Below are 20,618 nucleotides of genomic sequence, written 5' to 3'. Positions count from 1 at the left end.
CAACGTGTATATCATTTGCTTAAAAGACGAGCAGATTCAAGGTTATCACTTTAATGATAATATAATATCATGCTACACAATTGCACATCAGAGGTTGAGAAGGGAATGGTGTTCCAAACATCTTGTGCCGAGAGTGATACTTAGCCACGGCCTATCTCCTCTGTGCCCTGGCGTCTCTACTGAGCAGCTGCTACTGATGGACTGTTCAGAAGTATTGTGATCATAAATTACCTTCCTGTATTTTAAAAAAAGATTTTAAAATTGGAGTGTGCCATGTGTGTGGGTTTGTTTGTCCTGTTTGACACATTAGACACCCTTGAGGATCACTGGGTGAGTTCTTTGTGGGGCATGATTTATGTTTTTAGCATTGCACTCCTATTTACCGTGTCATAAAATACATGAATGTGCACACATAAACGCTTTTTTTCTGCTACTGTGTCTCCACTACCAGTGTCTTCTGCGTCTAAGAGGTAAAAGAGGGGAGCCATGGAGTTGACATTGCTTTGAGATCATCCAGTCATACTGAATTGTGCCCTGCTAGGGAGACCATACTCTTGAGCAGTGCTTCTCCAACTTCTCTGTGCATCCGATCAGCTAGGGGTCTTGCTGTGATGCAGCTGCTGATTTCAGCAAGTCTGGGGTGGGATCCAAGAGCCTGCATTTCTTGGGGGAACCCCAGTGATGCTTATGATTCTGGTAGACCCCACTTTTGAGTGGCAAAAGTTGAAGATACTTCTTTCTCTTATTTTCTTAGAAGTGTATTGTTCTCTGTTTCTGGAAGGTTTATGTAAGTGTAGCCCAAAACGGAAAAAAACTACTGGTAAAAAAAGTGAATTCAACTGTTCTTGCAGTGTCTTATTCCCTCCACCCCCCGCCTCCGAGATGCCTGTGCATTTATTTGTTTTGATTTGTGCCCCTGGCATTAAGAGCCATGCTTAATACTAGAGCTGTTTAAAACTCCGGAATTGCACTGTGTACTAAATTGTTTTCTTGCTGATTTTTACCAAGTCCTTTTGGGGATTGCAGTGATTTTAGCCTCTGATGCAATGGTTAACCCTTAGTGGTCAAGAAGTATGAATAAACATGGCAGGACTGGGGAAGGACAGGTGACCATAAGAATTAAGAAGTCTTTGGGTCCAAATGCCAGAGTGCTTGACTGGCAGGAGATCAAACAGTAAGGACATTTAATTATCCCGCATCACAGAAGTCTGGGGCATTTGGTTCCAGGGTTGGTGCGGAAGCCCAGCAGTAGCACAGAGGTCTTGCTCCATCCTGCTCTCTGTTCTGCATCTCAGTATGTCGGCCAGAACATGTCTCTATGGGGTGCTCACTCCGAGCATCTCACCCTCACCTGATAGTGTCCTAAACAGGCTGGGGAGTGAGCAGTAAAGGAGCCTCATGTACAAGGTTCTTCTACAGGTGAAGAATTTCTCTGCAAGAGCTTATGCCGTATGCCCCTTGGATCTCAGGGCCAAGACTAGGGCAGACCTTCAGACCATTCACTGGTAAGGAGAGCCAAACACTGTGGTTGGCTTAGAGCAGTACACTCCATCCTCCGAGGCCTGACACACACAAGCAGGATTCTGATAGAGAAGAGCGGAGGGGCATGGATGTTGGGTAGGCAGCCAACAAGGACTATTAATTGAACATCTTCTGAATCTATTCTATACTCCCCATTTTATAGCTTGTGAAACCATTGCTCAAAGAAGTTAAGTAAATTATCAGGGAGTGTAATTGGGACCACACACAGGCCTGTTTGATTCCAGAGTGCCTTCTGAGGGTGGAAATGTGACTCCTTTGTACTCACCGTGTCCTTCCTTGGTGTGTTTTTTCTTCCCTTTAGTTTCAGGAATTTTTGGTCGAGACTCACTAGAAATTGTCAAGACCTTCTAGTATATGCCTCTGAGTGGGGGCCACATATCCACGCCAAGTGTGTTGTCATTTGGCCTCTTTTTTTCTTTTCTTTTTTTTTTTTTTAAGTAATCTCTTCACCCACCTTGGGGCTTGAACCTACAACCCTGAGATCAAGGGTCACAAGCTCCCCTGACTGAGCCAGCCAGGCGCCCAGCCATTTGGCCTCTTAGTAGTTGTATTCACATTCATGGTGCACTGAAACTATTAGAATGGTAAGAAAACTACTCCTGTTTCAAGAAGGAAATGAGCCCAGTGACGGTTGGGAGCCACTGTCGTAGGTCTTGCCACATCTTGACTTGGCCTCCTGGGATCTGGGCTCTGCTCCTTGCTCTGGGTTTGCTGAGTTCTGCTGAGCACAATGCAGGTGCCCAGAGGTATGGTGTCCACCTAGAGAATTTGAAGTGTCCCCTCAGTCACCTCTAAGTCAGCACTGCACCATGCTTTCTCCTGCCCAGGTTTGCAGGGATCCCCGGCAGGCATGAGGGGATGGCTCTCCCTGTTTCCATTCAGACTTGGCTCTCGGTGCCCCAAGATCTGATGACACTCTGAGGATGGCAAGGCTCCAGGGGAGTGAAAAGTTGTTCCTACTTAATTTATAAACAAAACTACAACAAACAGAAAAATGGGTAGAAAGGCTAAAGGTAATTACACATTAAAAAAATAAAAACTGGAAAACAGTGATTTGGTCAGTGAAGCTAAAAACACTCTACCAGAGTATGTGATAATTGGGTGAACATCAGTCAGAAGGAGACAATACTGGAAGCCTGTTGGCTTCCACATACGTGATGGAAGTGCGGCCGGGGTGGGGTGTGCGGTGGCTTTGCTATTCTTCAGATGCCGGGTCAGGAGAGTGATTTTGACCAGAGTGCGCTGTGATCAGAACTGTGTTTTAGGAAGATTAATCTGGACAGAATAGTGGTCTGGATTTCAGTTGGAAGAGGTGAGGTTTGATCTGAAAATGCTAAAGCCTTTACTTACCCTGGTCTGTATTTTCCTTCTCTAACCAAGAAAATCTGCAGGGAAAGGGCACCTAGGAATTGCCAGCAAGCAGAAGATGACACTTTTAATTGCGTATCGAGTGTTGTATGTTGGGCACATTAACATGTTTTTTCTATTCATGTTGTTCAGGGCATGTAACATTGATGTTTAAATTGACATCACATTTCCTCACATTAGCTCTCGCTAGAAGGCCAGGGTTGTGCCTAAATCAGAGCTCTGCAAGCCCCCTGGCTTGTAAACCCACACCAGCTGGACGTTATTGTGAACAGCCCCTGCTTCCCGAATGTCAGTGGGGTGCTGCACTACTGGCACACCTGTAAAAACATTAAAAGAACTTTGTTTAAAGTGAAACGGCTTTCCGGGCACCTGGATGGCTCAGCCGGTTGGGCATCTGACTCTGGATTTCGGCTCAGGCCATGATCCAGGGTCATAGGATCGAGCCCTGTGTTGGGCTCTGTGCTGAGGCGTGGAGCCTGCTTAAGATTCTCTCTTCCTCTGCCCCTTTACGCGGCTCGCGTGAGCGCACGCCTTCTGTCTAAGACACACAAACAAGTTTCTGTAGCCTGCTCTGTTAAGAAAGTTTTTGCTTCTGTTTTATACCTGTTGTTACATAGCTTGCAGAATTTGAATCGCAGTGTACTTCTTTGTATACTTCTTTATTTATCCAACATTGGTGGCATAACATTTTAAGGAAACCTGTGGGACTCAGGAAAGCCGGATGCCGGCAGCCCTGAAAACGTTCCTGGGTGTTTAGAAGTACGCCTCGGTTTTGCCAGTAAAGTCTCAAGAGTCTCTTGTGAGAAAACAAGACAAAACCCAAAACTGGGAATCAAACCAAATCGGGAAGGAATTGTTTTTGGTGACACAAATATGACATTTCAGAATAACTGGGGAACCTCAAACTAGTTTTTCTATGTTGTGTAATCACAACTTGATCTTTACTCAGGGACAAGCTCGAGATTTGTGGAATATTAACCCCGTTATTCTATCTTGCGTTTCCTTTTCAGTACAGAAAGTTACACTGAACTTTTTCAAATAGGAGACCAAGGCTAAGTGGATGACTCCTCTGTGAAGGGTGAAGGGCTGTGGATTTTATTCAGACCCTCGATAACTTGCTGTGTGATCTCTGCCAGGTCATTTAATCTTTTTACTTCCTTCTTCTTTTTCAATTCCAATATCCACTAAATCTTCCTATTTTCCTAAGAATTTGTCTAATCCTTTTCCATTTCCAGAGTCTCTCTTCAGATATAGGGCCTGTTGATTTTACTCCTGAACATCCCTAAATGACTGCTTTTCCCGGATTTCCTCTTGGGCTAGAGAGAGCACAGCAGTAGTCCAGGGTGCTGAGCGGATGGGGCTCAGCTTCTCTTACCTGGGACGAGACTGTGGTTGGGCTCCTCCAGTCTCTGTGCTTCCCTGCTTTTCTAGACCAAGATACTATGGGAAAAGAGACTGATTCGAATAAAGAGCTACCGGGGTTCCCTGTAGCTGTGGTGGCTCCCGCTACCCCAGACCCCCCCCCCCCCGCCCCCCTATGAGCCGCTTGTAGGTCTGAAGGGATCTGATGCGTCGTCACCCGTTTTGGATACATTTTAGGAAGCTCTGCACCATCAAATGCTGATTCCATTATTCTCTTGCCAAGGGTTGAACTAACCTGAGCCAGTTTCTCATGCACAACTCAGGTTCCTCCTTACAGGTATTCGTAGCTGTTACAGATGTTTGAGGCAGGTTACGTTTGGCCTTTCACTAGCAACACCACTCCCAGGTTTTAAGGAAATCGAGTTTCAGACCAAATTTTGCCATTCATTGGCAAACAAGCCCTAGAGAGCCCTCACAGATTTGTTCTGCACACTCAAGGAAGTTCCTGCTGTCTCTCTAGGTGAATGGAAAATTCACTCGAAGCAGACATGCCAACATTACAGATGCAGTTTTCTTACACACTTGTACTTGGGAGTCTAGAATCAAACTAGACCTAGAACTGGGGAGGGATTTAGCTTACTCTTGGGCCTGGCTGGATTCTTTTTATTCACGCAAGAGTGGGGAGTATAGCTAAAATTTTAGCCCTTCTCTGTGTGCTGACTGCCTTTACTTTGGTCAGTGAGAGCCTGTTTCTCACATGCATCATGGCTACCGACAGGTGACTGGCATTAATATTCTCCAATAATAGCCCCTTTTGGGCATTCACCTGGCTCGTACTTATCTATACTTAGATACAGATAACTGAAATACTTGTAGCAGCTGCCTCTGGCATCCTTCATCAAATGCTACCAGAACCTTCTGGCACTGGGCATTCTGGGTCAGGGTGTCAGTTGACCACTTGGGTCTCATAAATATAATGTTGCATGGTGTATGTGAAAGTATTTTAGGTAAATTTTAGGCATTGTAACAACTTACCAGATTAGTTTTGCAGGCTAAGCCGGGGAGGCATAATTGCTTTATTTTGCCTAATTTTTTAAAAAATGAATTTGTTGCGGGCAACAGAAAAGAGAGCTTTTGCGTAAAGGTCTCGATATTTGGCTTGCTCTGGGAAAATTGGGACTTTGGCCACACCAGACTCTATTCCTCTAAGGTGACTTTGTTTTCCAGTGGAATAGCAGCAGCCCACTTTTTAGAGCTGGGGTAGGAGGGCACCGAGCATGGGCTCCTGGGGAGGGCCCAGCACTTCCTAGGGTCCCCCTGTGCTGACACTGGGTATCAAGTGCCCTTTAATCATTGGGATTGTGCTGTTGGTTTGCAGGGCCCTCCTCCCTCCTTTACTCCCGCCTGGCCCCTGTAGGTATTTGAGTGTTCGACCCCTGCAGCTGTCAGACACTTTTTCCTCTTGGCTCAACACTTGTGCTTTGCTCACGCTGCTTCTTTGTCTGGAATGCCATTTCCTTTTCGGCTTGCCTCTCCAGGTCTTAACTTCTTCCTGAAGGCCAGGTCCAAGGCCCCCGTGGATGTGGAGTCTTCCATGGCTCTTAACACTCCTGGCTCCTCCGTGTCTACACAGATAGCAGCGCATTGTTGTTGTTAATTGTTTCATGCCTTCCCTCTCCTCAGGGGTAATATTCTTAAAGTCAGGAAATATATCCTTCTTATATTTTATATCTTCCACTGTAAACATGTTAATGCTTATCTCCCCATCCCAGTCTGAAGGCAGAGAATAGTCCGTGTATTGATCTACCTGACAATTATTTTAAAGCATATTTATACATGGTGAGGAGAAGCAGGAGCGTGTTATTGATAGGGTTCTTGAGCAAACGGCTAAGAAAGAATTCTTGAGATGTCTTTGGTGTAAAAGGTGATTTTATTAAAAAAATTTTTTTTAATGTTTATTTTTGAGAGAGAGAGAGAGAGAGAGAGAGCGAGCAAGCAAGCAGGGGAGGGGCAAAGAGAGAGGGCGACATAGAATCTGAAGCAGGCTCCAGACTCTGAGCTGTCAGCACAGACCCTGACACGGGGCTCGAACTCATGGACTCCGAGATCATGACCTGAGCTCAAGTCGGACGCTTAACTGAGCCACCTAGGCACCCCTAAAAGGTGATTTTATTAAAGCACAGGGACAGGACCTGTGGACAGATAGAGCTGCACTGGGGTTGTGAGGAGTGACTGATAATATACTTTTAAGTTAGTGGGGGTTAGGGATAGCGTTAAGTCTCTAAGGAATTGGGAAGCCAGGCTTTCAGGACCTTGAGGGGCTAGCTATTGTTAAGATAAGGTTATTTTTAGTCTTTAATAAAGCAAAAACATCAAGGAAGTAAGGTAGCCCTGAGTTGCTTGAAGATGGTCACGCTCTGCATGTCCCAAGTGTCTGCAAGTTGTAAGGAGATTTAATTTTAGCTACATTTCTCTTGCCTTTGTTTCCCTCATGATTATAAATATGAACGTAATATAAAAACAGGCGTAACCAAGAAACCAGGTAAGGAAAAAGACCCAGAAGCCCAGATTCAGGGTGTGCCAAACTCCCAGGGTGGGGGAGTGGCATGGTGTGCAGCCTAACTACCGGGACACCTGGCCCCTGCCAGTGTGGACCGTGCTGTTTCCTGGAGGATCTGCCCACTCTCCAAATTAGGTGGCTATGCCCCAAACCTGGGGGATCCGCCGCAGGGCTAAGCATTCACATATACCAAAATAAGACAGTTCCCAAAGTTACTTAATCGTACACCACACATCAGGCAGAAGTGTTGGGTGGGCATCAGACTAACCACACCCCAACACGAGGGGCTGTGAAAGAGCCCCCAGGCACAGGGAGTCAGGATGCCAAAGAGGCTTCCATTATTAATAAGGATGAGCAGGACGCCCCCTGCCGGTGGCCCTGCACTTAGTGGAGGAACAGTGTACCTGGGCGCATAGGCAGCGTCGTGGAGGGCAAGGCTGGTGATGGATTCGGGGAATAAACAGTAAGTGGTTCAGCGGCGCCCAGCCTCAGGGCTGCATTTGGGAGAAGGGGCAGCTGAGGCGGGAGAGGAAAAGGGAAGTCCGATGTGCATGCTGTGCTCAGGGATTCTGACATTTTCCTAGGGAGCAGAGGGCCTTTCAAGGGAGAAGTCAGGAAGAGAAAGGCCTGCGTGCCAGTCTCCTGGGAAGCAGGACGATGGTGGGGGTTCAGCAGGCCGTCCCAGCAGCAGTGCGGAAGGAGCGGGGTGGGTGGATTCAGGAGATGTGAGAGAGCCTTTAGTGCCTGGGATGACAGCATCCTTTCTGGTTTGGGATGCAGTTATTTCTGGATGCAGGAAGATGGGCGGGCTAGCTCTATGTGTAGCCTGTGATCCCGTGTTGCCGGAGTGATGTTTATGGTTTCTGACCCACGTCTGTCTGGTTGCACTCTTCTTGGCTGTATAGACGGACTTCTCCTAAAACAAGGGCTCTTTTTAGTGCAGTGGTTCACCACCTCGTTCTCCCTGTCCTAGGTACACTGTCTGGTCAGAATATACCGGCTTTCCTTTTTACACAGGCACACTATGTACTCTGGTCAGAATGTTGTTTCTCAGTACATATAAATCTTTCTGTATATACATTGGCAATACATTGGAGCACATCGTGTATTTATTCTGTAGTCGTAAGGGTGAGTAGATGTTAGGATTGGCGTTTTCTCCTTCTGGAATTTTTTGTTCTGAGCATTAAAGACATTTAACCATCTGTTTATGACTTTAAAGTGAGTGTTCTAAGTGGAGCCTATGAATAAATACGTGAATCATGAAGGATACATTTAAGGGGTATTGTCAGTAATAAATTGCTCCTGTGCATCTTTTCAGCTGTTTTTGTAGCTTTAAAAAGGTCTAATGTAATCATATGGAATTTTTAAGGAATTAAAAAAATTTAATGTTAACTATGGATTTTTATATGGATTGTATCTTCTAGGAGAGATTGGGGTGTAGGGTTGCTGCAACTGCATTAAAAAATATTTTTTTCCTTAGAGTACAGATGATATGTACGTAGTATTACATTGTTACAAATTTATTATTTTTTTTAATGTTTATTTATTTTTGAGACAGAGCATGTGAGCTGAGCCGGGAGGGGCAGAGAGAGGGGACAGAGGATCTGAAGCCAACTCTGAGCTGTCAGCACAGAGCTTGATACAGGTCTTGAACTCGTGAACCGTGAGATCATGACCTGAGCCAAAGTTGGATGCTTAACTGAATTAGCCACCACCCAGGTGCCCCACAAAATTATTTTACTTTGATTTTAATTTTTAAAAAATATTTATTTATTTTTGAGAGAGTGCAAGTGGGGAGGGGCAGAGAGAGAGACGGGGTCAGAGGATCCGAAGTGGGCTCTGTGCTGACAGCAGAGAGCTGATGGTGGTCTCGAATTCACGAACTGTGAGATCATGACCTGAGCCAAAGTCAGACACTTAACCGACTGAGCCATCCAGGCACCCCACAGAATTATTTTAATAGAAGTGGAATGTTGGAGGGGCACCTGGGTGGCTTAGGACTTTAAGTATCTGACTTTGGCTCAGGTCATGATCTCACGGCTCATGAGTTTAAGCCCCATGTTGGGCTCTGTGCTGACAGCTCAGGGCCTGGAGCCTGCTTCAGATTCTGTGTCTCCCTCTCTCTCACTGCCCCTCCCCTGCTCATGTGCATGTGCTCTTGCTCTCTCTCTCTCAAAACTAAACATTAAAAAAACTAAAAAGAAATGGATGTTGGATTCATTGTTGAACTTTGCAGAAGTATAAATTAACTTGAAATTAATATTTTTCAAAGCTCATCATACTATCTTTTCCTCTAGCTGAATATAGTAGATGTTTACAAATGGTTTTATTCACCTAGCTTTTCTGTAAGAACATGAATTGTATTTCCTCCCACCTACAGGAGACTGGCTTACTGGTTCTAGAGATTTCTTTTCACAAGGCTTCATTTTTTTGACCAAAATATAAGAATTCAAATAGTTTTAGTTTGGCACATATGTGCAAATTAAATTATCTAGCCTTTTCAAAATACACTTCTGCTCAGTATTAACATGAGCGTTAGCAGTGGGAACAAAGACTCACATTTGTCAATTTTTATTGCTTTTACTTGTAGTTGAAATCCTTTAGGGAGTTGAGTAAATTTAAATGTAAGTAAAGTAAAACAGTCAACAGATTTCAACTCAGGGAACTGGTTATAGTGTTATTGCCCTAACTTCATATTGAAGACCTAAAGCAAATGCTAGTACATTTTCACCTTGGTTTCTGCTGGACTTTGCTCTTGGGTAAATGGCTGTCATCCTGGTAGTCATGAAAGGGGATCAGCAAAGGAGAATTAAACGAGAGGAATTGGCAGGGGCTCAAACTACACAGTCTGCTGTGGCATTTTGAGGTGTTGATCACCTTTTTAAATTACTATTTACCAGCTTACTATTGAGCTGTTCTTTAGTTGGCTCTACCTGGTAGGTCTGTACTAGCCCTGAGTAGTTGGTACTTGAACTTATTAACTAGTTTTAACTTTTAATAAAAATCTAAGCAGAAATGCATGCATTAATAATCACCAGGTATTCCTTTCTCTTTTGTCACATACAAACGTTTTTTGCATAAATGCATGTGTGTATTTCCATACAGTATGCCTAATTTATCTGCTCACAAAAAGAATTTTTAGTATGTAATGGATGTTAAGAAAAGTGTTTTTTTCATTCTACAAACCATTGTATCTATACCTATGAAAATTATCCAGAAACCAAACGTAGGAAAAAAGAAAAAAACAATCTTTGCTGACCGAGCTTTTCCTTTGTGTTGATTGCTACATATGTACAAACCTGGGCATGTTGGCTTTATGTACCTGGGTTTGTGGATTTGCCGTTACGATTTTGCCTAAGGTGTTAGCACTTTTAAGCAAGGTCATGAGAATGTGGGAGATGATGTTATTTATCCTTTATTTTAATTTTTAATTGAGCTATAATTAACATACAGTGTTACGTTAGTTTCAGGTGGACAACTTAGTGATTCAGCAGTTCTAGACGCTACTCTGCTCATCACCACAAGTGAACTCGTAATCCTATTTCACCCATCCCCCAAGCCACCTTAAGAAAAAAAAAAAAAGCCACTCCCCAGACATTGATGATGTGGAATTAGAGGCTAGAAAGTAATCATTGTAAAAGAAAGACAAAAGAAGAAACTACATCACAGGGGCGCCTGGGTGGCTCAGTCAGTTAAGTGTCTGACTTCAGCTCAGGTCACGATCTCATGGTTCCTGAGTTCAAGCCCTGCATCGGGCTCTGTGCTCACAGCTCAGAGCCTGGAGCCTGCTTCAGATTCTGTGTCTCCCTCTCTCTGTACCTTCCCCTGCTCACACTGTTTCTCTCTCTCAAAAATAAATAAACATTAAAATAAAAAAAAGGAAACTACCTTACATACTATTTTTACTGCTTCCAGTGCTATTCTTATACATGATTTCAGCTAAAAACTGAGATCCTTTGTATTTAGGCCATTAAGAATGTGTTATTATTTTTATTGCTGTAATCCTTTATGATTAGTTATGACTTTTGATACCTTTTTGATAGAAAATACAATTTGGTATGCTAAGCTTGTGGACTGGTGGGCTTGCTGACCCATGATGATGTTGTTTAAACTGTAGGATGGCAGGATGCGTTGGTGGTCCCTGAGAGAGCTCATGGTGTTTGGAACAATTAAGTCATCATCACTGGAAAGCTCACCAGGAAAAGAGATGTTTATAAAACCAGAATTTGTAAGCAATAATGTCTTATATAAAATAAGGGTGATTTTTTTTTCTTACAGATTTTGGGGTAAGTGCATTCTTAGCAACAGGGGGTGATGTTACCCGGAATAAAGTAAGAAAAACATTTGTTGGCACTCCGTGTTGGATGGCCCCTGAAGTCATGGAACAGGTAAAAAAAAAAAAAAAAAAAAAAAAAAAAAAAAAAAAAAATATATATATATATATATATATATATATATATAAATAAAAAAGTGATGTTTTGTATCATTAAATACACTAAAATTTCATTCAAATCAATGATGTTACTAGAATGCATCATGTAACTCAGATTTAATTCCCGATTGCTGGGCCTTAGCAAAGTGATATTATCGAAGTTGTGCATATATGCTGTAGACTCCTGACATACTGTGGACCTCATGATGTGTGACCTTCCAGTTGTATAATTGTGTTTTTTCCTGGTTCTTTTCTTAGGTGAGAGGCTATGACTTCAAGGCTGACATGTGGAGTTTTGGAATAACTGCCATTGAATTGGCTACAGGAGCAGCGCCTTATCACAAGTACCCTCCTATGAAAGTAATTACTATTGGAAATAATATGTTGGGCTTGAAATAGGATTTAATGGAACAGGTTCTGTAATTCTTTTAAACATAATCATTTTTCTCTTAGACCTGAGGAGAATTAATGGAGGAATGCAGCCAAGTTAAATGTTGCCTGATGTTCTCAGTGGACAAAATAGGACAAAAGTGGTACAATTCCCAGCTTTGAAGCTTGCTTTTACGTTCTTAGCACAGAGCTGTCTGAAGAGTGTGATCAGATTGGTGGGTGGAGGATGAGAACTGTGACACATGCTGGTCATTACTCCTCTAATAGCAGAATACCCTAGACCCCCAAGGAAAATCCGAAAATAGATTATAGTGATACCATCTTTGTGGATAGATTTCTCCAATTTTTTTGGAATGATCTGTAACATTTCACCCATGTGCTCATACTGTCATGTTGGTGATTCATCTGAAATAAGTGAGCCCAGTGTTATTAGACAATAACCTACATCTGGATACTGTTTTCAGACTTTTGTTATTCTTTTAACTGGCCTACATCATTATTTCACTCAGTTCTGAGATGGTAAATCAGGGCTGATTTACCCGATTAGATTTTATTTGGGGGCTGAAATAGTTGAGTGGAAATTATTAAAGTATTTTACAAAGAGTACCATCTGTATTTGTTTCAATTTTTTCCTAGGCAAATACTGGAAAAATTTAGGTTTAAAAAAATGAGGATAAAAGAAGGTTAAATAATTTTACTGATTAAAAAGTTAATACATTCTTACTGGAAAAAATTTGGCAGTCCAAACAAGAATAAAGAGAATAATCATTCATAATCTCATTAGCCACAGACAATCCCTGTTAAGGTTTTAGTGTAGTTACATTACTCTTTTCTCTATATACATATTAAAAAAATTTTTTTTTAATGTTTTTATTTATTTTTGAGAGGGAGAGAGAGAGAGAGACCAAGCATGAGTGGGGTAGGGGCAGAGAGAGAGGGGGACACAGAATCCGAAGCAGGCTCCAGGCTGAGCTGTTGGCACAGAGCCAGATGCGAGGCTGGAACTTGTGAACCATGAGATCCTGACCTGAGCCGAAGTTCGACGCTTAACCGACTGAGCCATCCAGGCGCCCCAGTCTATATACGTATTTTTAACATACTTAAGATTAGGGTGTGTGTGTGCATACATACTTGCTTTTGTTAGCAGAAAATGTAAAGTTGAGACGGAAACTATTGAAATGAACTTTCAGAGAAAGAGTGCTAACGCAGCTCTTCCATCCGGTTTTTCTGTATTATTTTTTCGTATTTCTTGTTTTCTTTCTTCCCCCACTCCTTCATGTTTCCCACCCAGCTCCAAAATCATATTGCTGATCCCAGCCTGCTCTCCTGTCCTGCGGGACTCTGCTAGGACTTTGGAACTCTCCCACTTTCTTCTGTTTGCTGTTTTCCTCCACAAACAATAAACTGTCACTGTAATCCTTCATGTATTCACACATCTGAAAGTGTTTGAGAGGAGTCTTGGCATGTATAACATTTGCATAAATTAAGGCTAATTTATGCATTAATGAGGTTTATTCCTTTTATAGGTGAATAGTTTACTACAAATTGTATTCTTTTTTAAAGCAAGTAATTTTGATGTTAGTGTGAACGAATGGAATTTTTACCTTTTTGATTTGAAGCTGTATTTTGATTTGGTTTTGTCCCCCTCCAAAACCAGCGTGGCCTTTTGCTCTCTGGTTATGGTTTTTAGTAACTCGTATTCTGGCTGTCTTTCAGTGTTTTACTGTCTCAATTTGGCCAAGCCTTTAAGCAATATTCTGTAGGTTTTCTCAGTAAGAAAAGAGAAAAGGAAATCATGTGTTACCTTCTGGGATGGTGTGGATTTATTTTTAGGGTTGGCAGTGTGTTAATAGAAGCCTTGAGTAGGGGCGGTTCCTTACTCATGAATGACCTGTGCACATGAACTGCTGCTCTGGCCCCCGCCCCCACGCACGTTCCCAGCCAGAGCCCCGGCCCTCGCTAACCCTGTGCTGGAGCTACGTGCTCCTCCAGGCTGTGTGAGAGCCAGTTCCCAGAAGTTCTGTCCTGGCCGCTTTGGGAGATCATTCTTAACACACAGAACAGATTTTGTAAGTTCTGTCAATGGAATAACAGAAAGGTGAAAGGGCACATTGAGCAGATTTGCAAAGGGAAATGAATACTTTTAGCACACACTTTCTGGAAGGTTAAAATCATGGGAAAAGCATGTTTGTACCTAAATCAAGGATGGTCTTTGTGAGAGATTAAAGACTCGACTGTAGCCATTGCTGTACTGAGATTCTGTCTTGGTGTTTGTTTCTGCTGCAGGTGTTAATGTTGACTTTGCAGAATGATCCACCCACTTTAGAAACTGGAGTAGAGGATAAGGAAATGATGAAAAAGTACGGCAAGTCCTTTAGGAAATTACTTTCCCTGTGTCTTCAGAAAGATCCTTCTAAAAGGTATGTCACACTTAGTGGATGAGTTAATAATGACCTGGTTTGAATCACCACAAAGCGTTGTTTGTGCCTGGGAAAAGGCTGTGTGAGGACACCTGAAAGGTACTGCTAGTTCAAGGGAAATCCTGCTCTGGCCCCTGGTTTCCAACCTGTTAGTGGAAGACAGGGCGGGTCCAAGAGGGAGAGAAGTGAGTGAGGATGAAGGAGAGGCGGAGGAACATTTTTAGTGTTAATAAGATTCACTGTATTTGTTAGGTGTGGGCTCCGTCATCAAAGGAAATGAAATAAAACAGAAATCAAAAGAAATTGGCAGTGGTGCACTCAGAAGCTGAGCTAATATTCTGCACTGTGTAGGTTGAGCTGACCTCTCAGGATTTGAATATCCTGCTAGCTCCAGTCTAAACCAGGCAGAGCTATTGAATTTTGCATGAGCTTCCTTTTAGTTGCAGAACAAGTTGTGCTGTTTAAAAGATTATCAGTAAAGAAGATTAAGATTTTTGCATTAGAAACACTAATCATATAAACAGAAGCAAAAGGTTTGAAATCAACGTTAGTGTTTCCTCTTTATTCTTTGGTTGTTGCCTTGCTCCGTAGCATGCCTGTTTTCTGAGTTTGTTTCTTCCTTCTTAATTTCTGTGACTTTGAAATATCCTGGCAAGTCATAATATAGTTCAGCATCTTTTATCTCTTAAAGAAGAAAGTGACGTGAGCCCCACAGGCCTTGCCTGGGTAGAGTCCCTTTGTAGAGCTTGGTTGTGTGTGGTACCCTCCTGGCATACAGTCAGCCTGGACGACAGACCCGGAGAGGCCTCTGAGGATTTACTGGCCACCTTCTCCACCCAGGGGCTCAATTTGATACTTAGATTTGAAAATGTAAATGCTGGCTTCTCTCCAGAAGCTTTCTGTTTCAGGGAAGGACCTTGCTTTTAGACGGAGGGATTCCTGTATTCCTAAATCCTTTATGAAACTTCAGTTGTGTGTTTTTGTTTTTTTTAATCTTTGCACAGTACTCTATTGTTTGAGTCAGAAACCCTTCTCTAGATTCAACATAATTTCCATTATTGTACCCGTTCTTCATAGCTACTCTCTTCATTCCTTTACATTTTACTGAATTTGCCTTGAATCTTTTATCAGTCACCATTCATCCTCATGATGGGAGATCTGAAGACTGTTTGCTATTAAGCATCTTTAAATTATTTATTGTAAAAGGGATAGTTGTTTTGTCACACCAATAGGCCAATAGGCTATTTTTGCTTCAACATCTTAGTTGCCCTTTGTATTTGATTTGTAGGGCTTGTTTTTCCTCCCTAGTTATACTACTCTTTCATTGAGCTTACTTCTTCACTCTCCTATTGGGTGAGAATGCTCTTAGATTCTAATTTTGTTCTGCAACACTTGTTTGTCTTCCCTTTCTTTTTGGTGTCCTCTCCAAACATAAATTTTTGGCATCACCAGGGAAACAATTTGATCCTCCAAAGCCCAGTGAGAGAAGTATTTGTCTTCCCAGTTAGCACTGCATTACTGTGGTTGGTCTTTGTGATTCTCACACTAGTTGAGATCCCACCTAGTGGTGATGATGTGTAATGTCACCCAACTTCAGCCCTTTTGGAAAAAATACTGTAGGGTAGAATCACGGGTATACTTAATGATACAATAGATTTCTTTAGGAGGTTTGTAACTTAGGATAAATTAGATTATTATACACTATATTTAATGAACTGTCCTTATTTCTTAATTATCTTGAAAGTCTTCCCAGGTGTTAACTATATGAACTCAAATAATAGGTTCCCACCACCCCACCAAAAAAAAAAAAAAAAAAAAATCTCAATTAGAGCCTTGCATCATATATTTGAATTCTTACAAAGTCTTTCCCTCAGAGTGCTCTGTTAGGAACTTACTGATTTACAAAGTATTAATAGTTTAAGGATTTCTTTTAGATGTTTACATTATAACATAATCTAATCTCACTATTGTGCAGTTGTCCTCCGTAACAGAGTGTCAGTGGTGCACCAAGTTTTTAGGGGACTCTTTTTGTTGTTGTTGTTAATTGAAGCATAATTAACATACATAACTAACATTATATTACTTTCCGGTGTACCATACAGTGATTCAACAACTCTGTACATTACTCGGTGCTCATCACGATAAATATACTTAGACCCCTTCACCTATTTCACCCATCCCTACACCCACCTCCCCTATGACAACCAGCAGTTTGTTCTCTGTATTTAAGAGTCTGTTTTATTTGGTTTTCTTGTTTTGTTTCTTAAATTCCACATACGAGTGAAATCATATGGTTACATGTCATTCTTTGACTGACTTATTTCACTCAGCATTATACCTTCTACGTCCATCCATATTGTTGCAAATGGCAAAATCTCATTCTTTTTTATGGTCGAGTAACATTCTATTGTATTCATATACCACATCTTCTTTATCCATTTACCTATCAGTGGACGCGTGGGTTGCTTCCGTATCTTGGCTATTGTAAATAATGCTGCAATAAACATAGGGGTACGTATATCTTTTTGAATTAGTGTTTTCTTTGGGTAAGTACCCAGCAGTGGAGTTACTTGATCATATGGTAGTTCTATTTTTAAGTTTTTCAGGAACCTCCATTCTGTTTTCCACTGTGGCCGCACTAATAGTGTTCTCACTAATAGTGTGTGAGGGTTCCTTTTTCTCCACATCTTCGCCAACACTTTTTTTTTTTTTTTTTAACCTTTTGACTAGTCATTCAGACTGGTGTAAGGTGATATTTCACTGTGGCTTTTTAAAAATTTAATTAAATTAATTAAAAAAAATTTTTTTAATGTTTATTTATTTTTGAGAGAGAGAGAGACAGAGACAGAGCATGAGCACGGGAGGAGCAGAGAGGAGGGAGACATAGAATCTGAAACAGGCTTCAGGCTCTGAGCAGTCAGCACAGAGCCCGACACGGGGCTCAAACTCACAAACTGTGAGATCATGACCTGAGCCGAAGCCAGATGCTCAACCGACTGAGCCACGCAGGCACCCCATAATTTAATTAATTTTTTTAAGTAGACTCTCCCCCAACATGGGACTCAAACTCGCAACCCCGGGATCAAGAGTCGCATGCTCTACTGACTGAACCTTCCAGGCTCTTCTTTCATTGTGGTTTTGATTTGTGCTTCCCTAGTGATGGGTGATGTTGAACGTCTTTTCATATGTCTGTTGGCCATCTGTATGTCTTAGTTGGAAAAATGTCTGTTCAGGCCCTCTGCCCATTTCTTAATAGCAGCTTCTCAGGTGACTCTCTTGCTCTCTCTCTCTCTCTCTCTCTCTCTTTTAAATGAAATGACATGGATGTGGGAAGTTTTGAGGAAAAAAAAGATTGATGAAATATGAGAATGGGAATAAACAATATTGTTGAATTACTTATTATATAGGGTGCAGCTTTAAAATATGTATTCATTACTAAATAAGTAAACATTTAATTGCTACACAAACCTGAAAGAAACCATGACTATTTCCTGTCTTCTCTGCCTTTGCTTATGTTATCCAAAGGCTCTTCCTCTTCCTCTATATTCCTTGAACCTCTTTTAACACTTACTTGAAAGTCCTCATCTTCTTAGAGTTAGGTAAATCTGGGTGAGATTCCTAGCTCTACTTTATCGTCATCTACATGACTCAATTCCCTTTTCTGTAAAATGAGCCTAATAACATCTACTTCATAAGATTGTCATGGGCATGGAATATGATAATTCACTTAAAGAGGATAACACAGTACCTAGGGGTTCCTAAGTATTCAGGAAATTGGGATTGCTGTTCACCATTTGCTGTTTTCTTCCAAACTGAGTGGAATTATTACAACTCTTAGTTTTCCTGCAGTATGTTAAAGATATGTCTCTTGTATACTTACCACATTATGTAAATTTATTGACTTACACATCCAATTTCCTCATAGGTTTGTAAGTTTTTTAGAAGTGTCATTCATCTTTATGTCTTTGTGTCCACAGTGTTGGGTCTGTATTACATATTTGATATTTCTTGAGCAACTGGAGACAACTGGGAGCTTGCAATGTGGGAATGATTTGGACTCACTAACGAGTGTTTTAGAAACAAACCGGATTCAAGTGGGTTGAGGAGTAAATGCAAGATTTTTGATAATTTTTATTGATTCTGCATATAGTCATCTACTTATAATTTAAAAGCAGTTGATAGGTACCAAAACCCTGGTCTTGTTGAGTTCCTTTTTTTTTTTTTTTAAGTTTTTATTTATTTTGAGAGGGAGAATGGGAGTGGGGGGAGAAAGAGAGAATGCACATGCACACGTGCATGGGTGGGGTAGGGGCAGAGAGGGAGAGAGGAAGACAGGGAATCCCAAGCAGGTTCCTCACTGTCAGCTCAGACCTTGATGTGGGGCTCAAAACGCATGAACCGTGAGATCATGACCAGGGCTGAAACCTAGAGTTGTATACTTATCCTACTGAACCACCCAGGCGCCCCATGCTGAGTACCTTTTTGGCAACAGACAGAAACCTATCACAGGGGAACAGTGACCAGGACAGATTCAGTCCCATGTAGGAGCCCTCAGGCTAGCTGAGAATAAGCTGCATTTTCGGCCAACCTTGAGAGCTCATGGAACTTTCCTAATAAAAGAGAGCTGGGGTGTTGGAGCTATTTGCCTCATCCAAGTCCGTGCTCTGCATTGGCATAGACTAAGAGGTGCTTATATTTGCAATGCACAACATGTTGCTATTTCTTAAAAAATGAGCCTTAATCTTGTAGATTACATACTTCATATGGATGGCAACTATAAAAAGAGCCAGTATTTTCTTTGAGCAACAAGAGGGTGGATGTCACATAGATAATTTCATTAGAAGTGAATAAAACTTGAGTATTTCTTTTGTGGGGGAGGGGAGACTGAGAGATACAGCTCTGCCTGAGGTCAATGAGATGTTAGCAATTATAATGCACATTGTTAGAACTACTTAAACTATATCATGTTCATCCTGAATCCTTTGAAAATTATTTTAAGTCTCAGTGGACTTTGGTTCATCCATATGTATTAACTGAATCCTTTAAGATATTTTCTCCTGAGAATGTTGGTACTTGCAGACTACTGCATTGTTTTTAAGGATTTAAAATTAAATCATCATTCACAGCCTGTACCATTATTTGGGTTGCTGGTGTAACATTTTAGCTTTCCTCATAAAACAGTATCTGTATTTATATTATGTTGTATTATTTGAAAATTGTTAGCAGCCATGTCAGATATAACATGCTTGCAGAATTCTTTTTCTTATGTGGTACTCAGCTAAGTGGCAGGCAGCACTGATGGTTCCATATTAATCCTCTACGGGTGGTTGCTATAGCATAAAACTAAAACAAACACAAAAGCAAACAAAACACAGAAAACATAAAGTCAGATGGGCAGCATGCACCTTACCTTCTCTTGTACCTTTCTATCACTTTCTTCCTCCCTCATTTTCCCGTTCTTTCCAGTTCTGTTTTCCCATACTTTCTTATGGAGATAGCTTGGCACTTGTATGATTCTAACCCCCAAGCTATAGACACTTGAGTTATTTTGAGCACATAAAGAACCTGCAATTTAGTTCTTCTCTGTGTGGAGTAGACCTATTATTTTGTATGACCCATATGACCTATTAACATAAATCCTAAGCCTGTACAAAGAAGAATGTGGCTCCTTTAAACCATTTCTCATTTCTTATGTGATTGAGTGTATTTATTGATGAAGGCTAAGAATGGAGAGTGCAGAGAAAGAAGTTTTCTTTGTGGCATGCTTTTCCCCTTTACAGTTTTGGTCACCATAGAAATGACCTTGCTGGGGAAGGGAAGGTATTTTCCCAGGCGTGTATCTCCAGGCATGTCTGGCATTTCCTAGCCTTCTCTCTACATTGGTCCTACACCTCACCCTTAGTTTGTGGAAGGAGGAGGCAAGGTGCAGAGGAGCAAGGGGGGGGTGGGATGTAGCTCTCCACTTTTGGACCTCCGCTGTGCATGGACTTACCTCTGGTTTTGTTTGTTTCGTTGTTTGTTAGCATGAGTCTTGTTTTCATTACATCATTCTGTTCCCTACTCTATTGAACAGATGCTTAGAATTCAGTGTTGACTAAATTTGGCTTTAGAAGTTGTAGTTTCTCTGTCTGACTGTCTAGTAGCATCACTTCTACCTTGTATTTGATTATGTTATAGAATTGAGCTATGGCAGTTTTCTGGTCTGTGCTGGGCATTGGGGGTATAAAAAATGAATACCATGTGGTCCTTTGTCTGAAAGGGCTTATAACCTAGTGGGGTGGAGGCGGGAAGACCTAGGAACAGGTAATTACAGAATAGGAGTGTGTGGGTAGATTGGTGTGTGAGCACTGAGTAGGGAGCAATGGATATGTACTTGTAGGAGCTGATAAAAGTACCTTTGAAGATGGTGACATTTAAACTGGTTCTTGACTGATGAGCAAGGCTGTGCCAGTTGGTTACAAAAAATTTTGGAGCAAGAAAAGCAGCGTGTACTTTGTCATGAAAGAGCAGAGTGGGAGCAGGGTGGGAACATCCGTGTAGCCGG

At 41.7% G+C, this 20,618-nt stretch overlaps 1 protein-coding gene across 2 annotated transcripts in view; it reads left to right on the top strand.

The window, feature by feature from the left end:
* The window catches only part of STK39 (serine/threonine kinase 39), a 312,459-nt gene that overhangs the window by 94,328 nt on the left and 197,513 nt on the right, over window positions 1–20,618 (top strand). For both annotated transcript variants that reach the window (XM_043576954.1, XM_043576955.1), the window contains exons 6-8: window positions 11,111–11,220; window positions 11,523–11,624; window positions 13,941–14,074. In XM_043576954.1, coding sequence (XP_043432889.1) covers window positions 11,111–11,220; window positions 11,523–11,624; window positions 13,941–14,074 — 346 coding nt within the window. The remainder of the gene's footprint in view (window positions 1–11,110; window positions 11,221–11,522; window positions 11,625–13,940; window positions 14,075–20,618) is intronic.

Source organism: Prionailurus bengalensis, chromosome C1 (genome assembly GCF_016509475.1).
Source record: "Prionailurus bengalensis isolate Pbe53 chromosome C1, Fcat_Pben_1.1_paternal_pri, whole genome shotgun sequence".
Classification (NCBI taxonomy): domain Eukaryota; kingdom Metazoa; phylum Chordata; class Mammalia; order Carnivora; family Felidae; genus Prionailurus; species Prionailurus bengalensis.
Note: the sequence above shows the minus strand (reverse complement) of the source record. Positions and strands in the feature narration are given on the sequence as shown.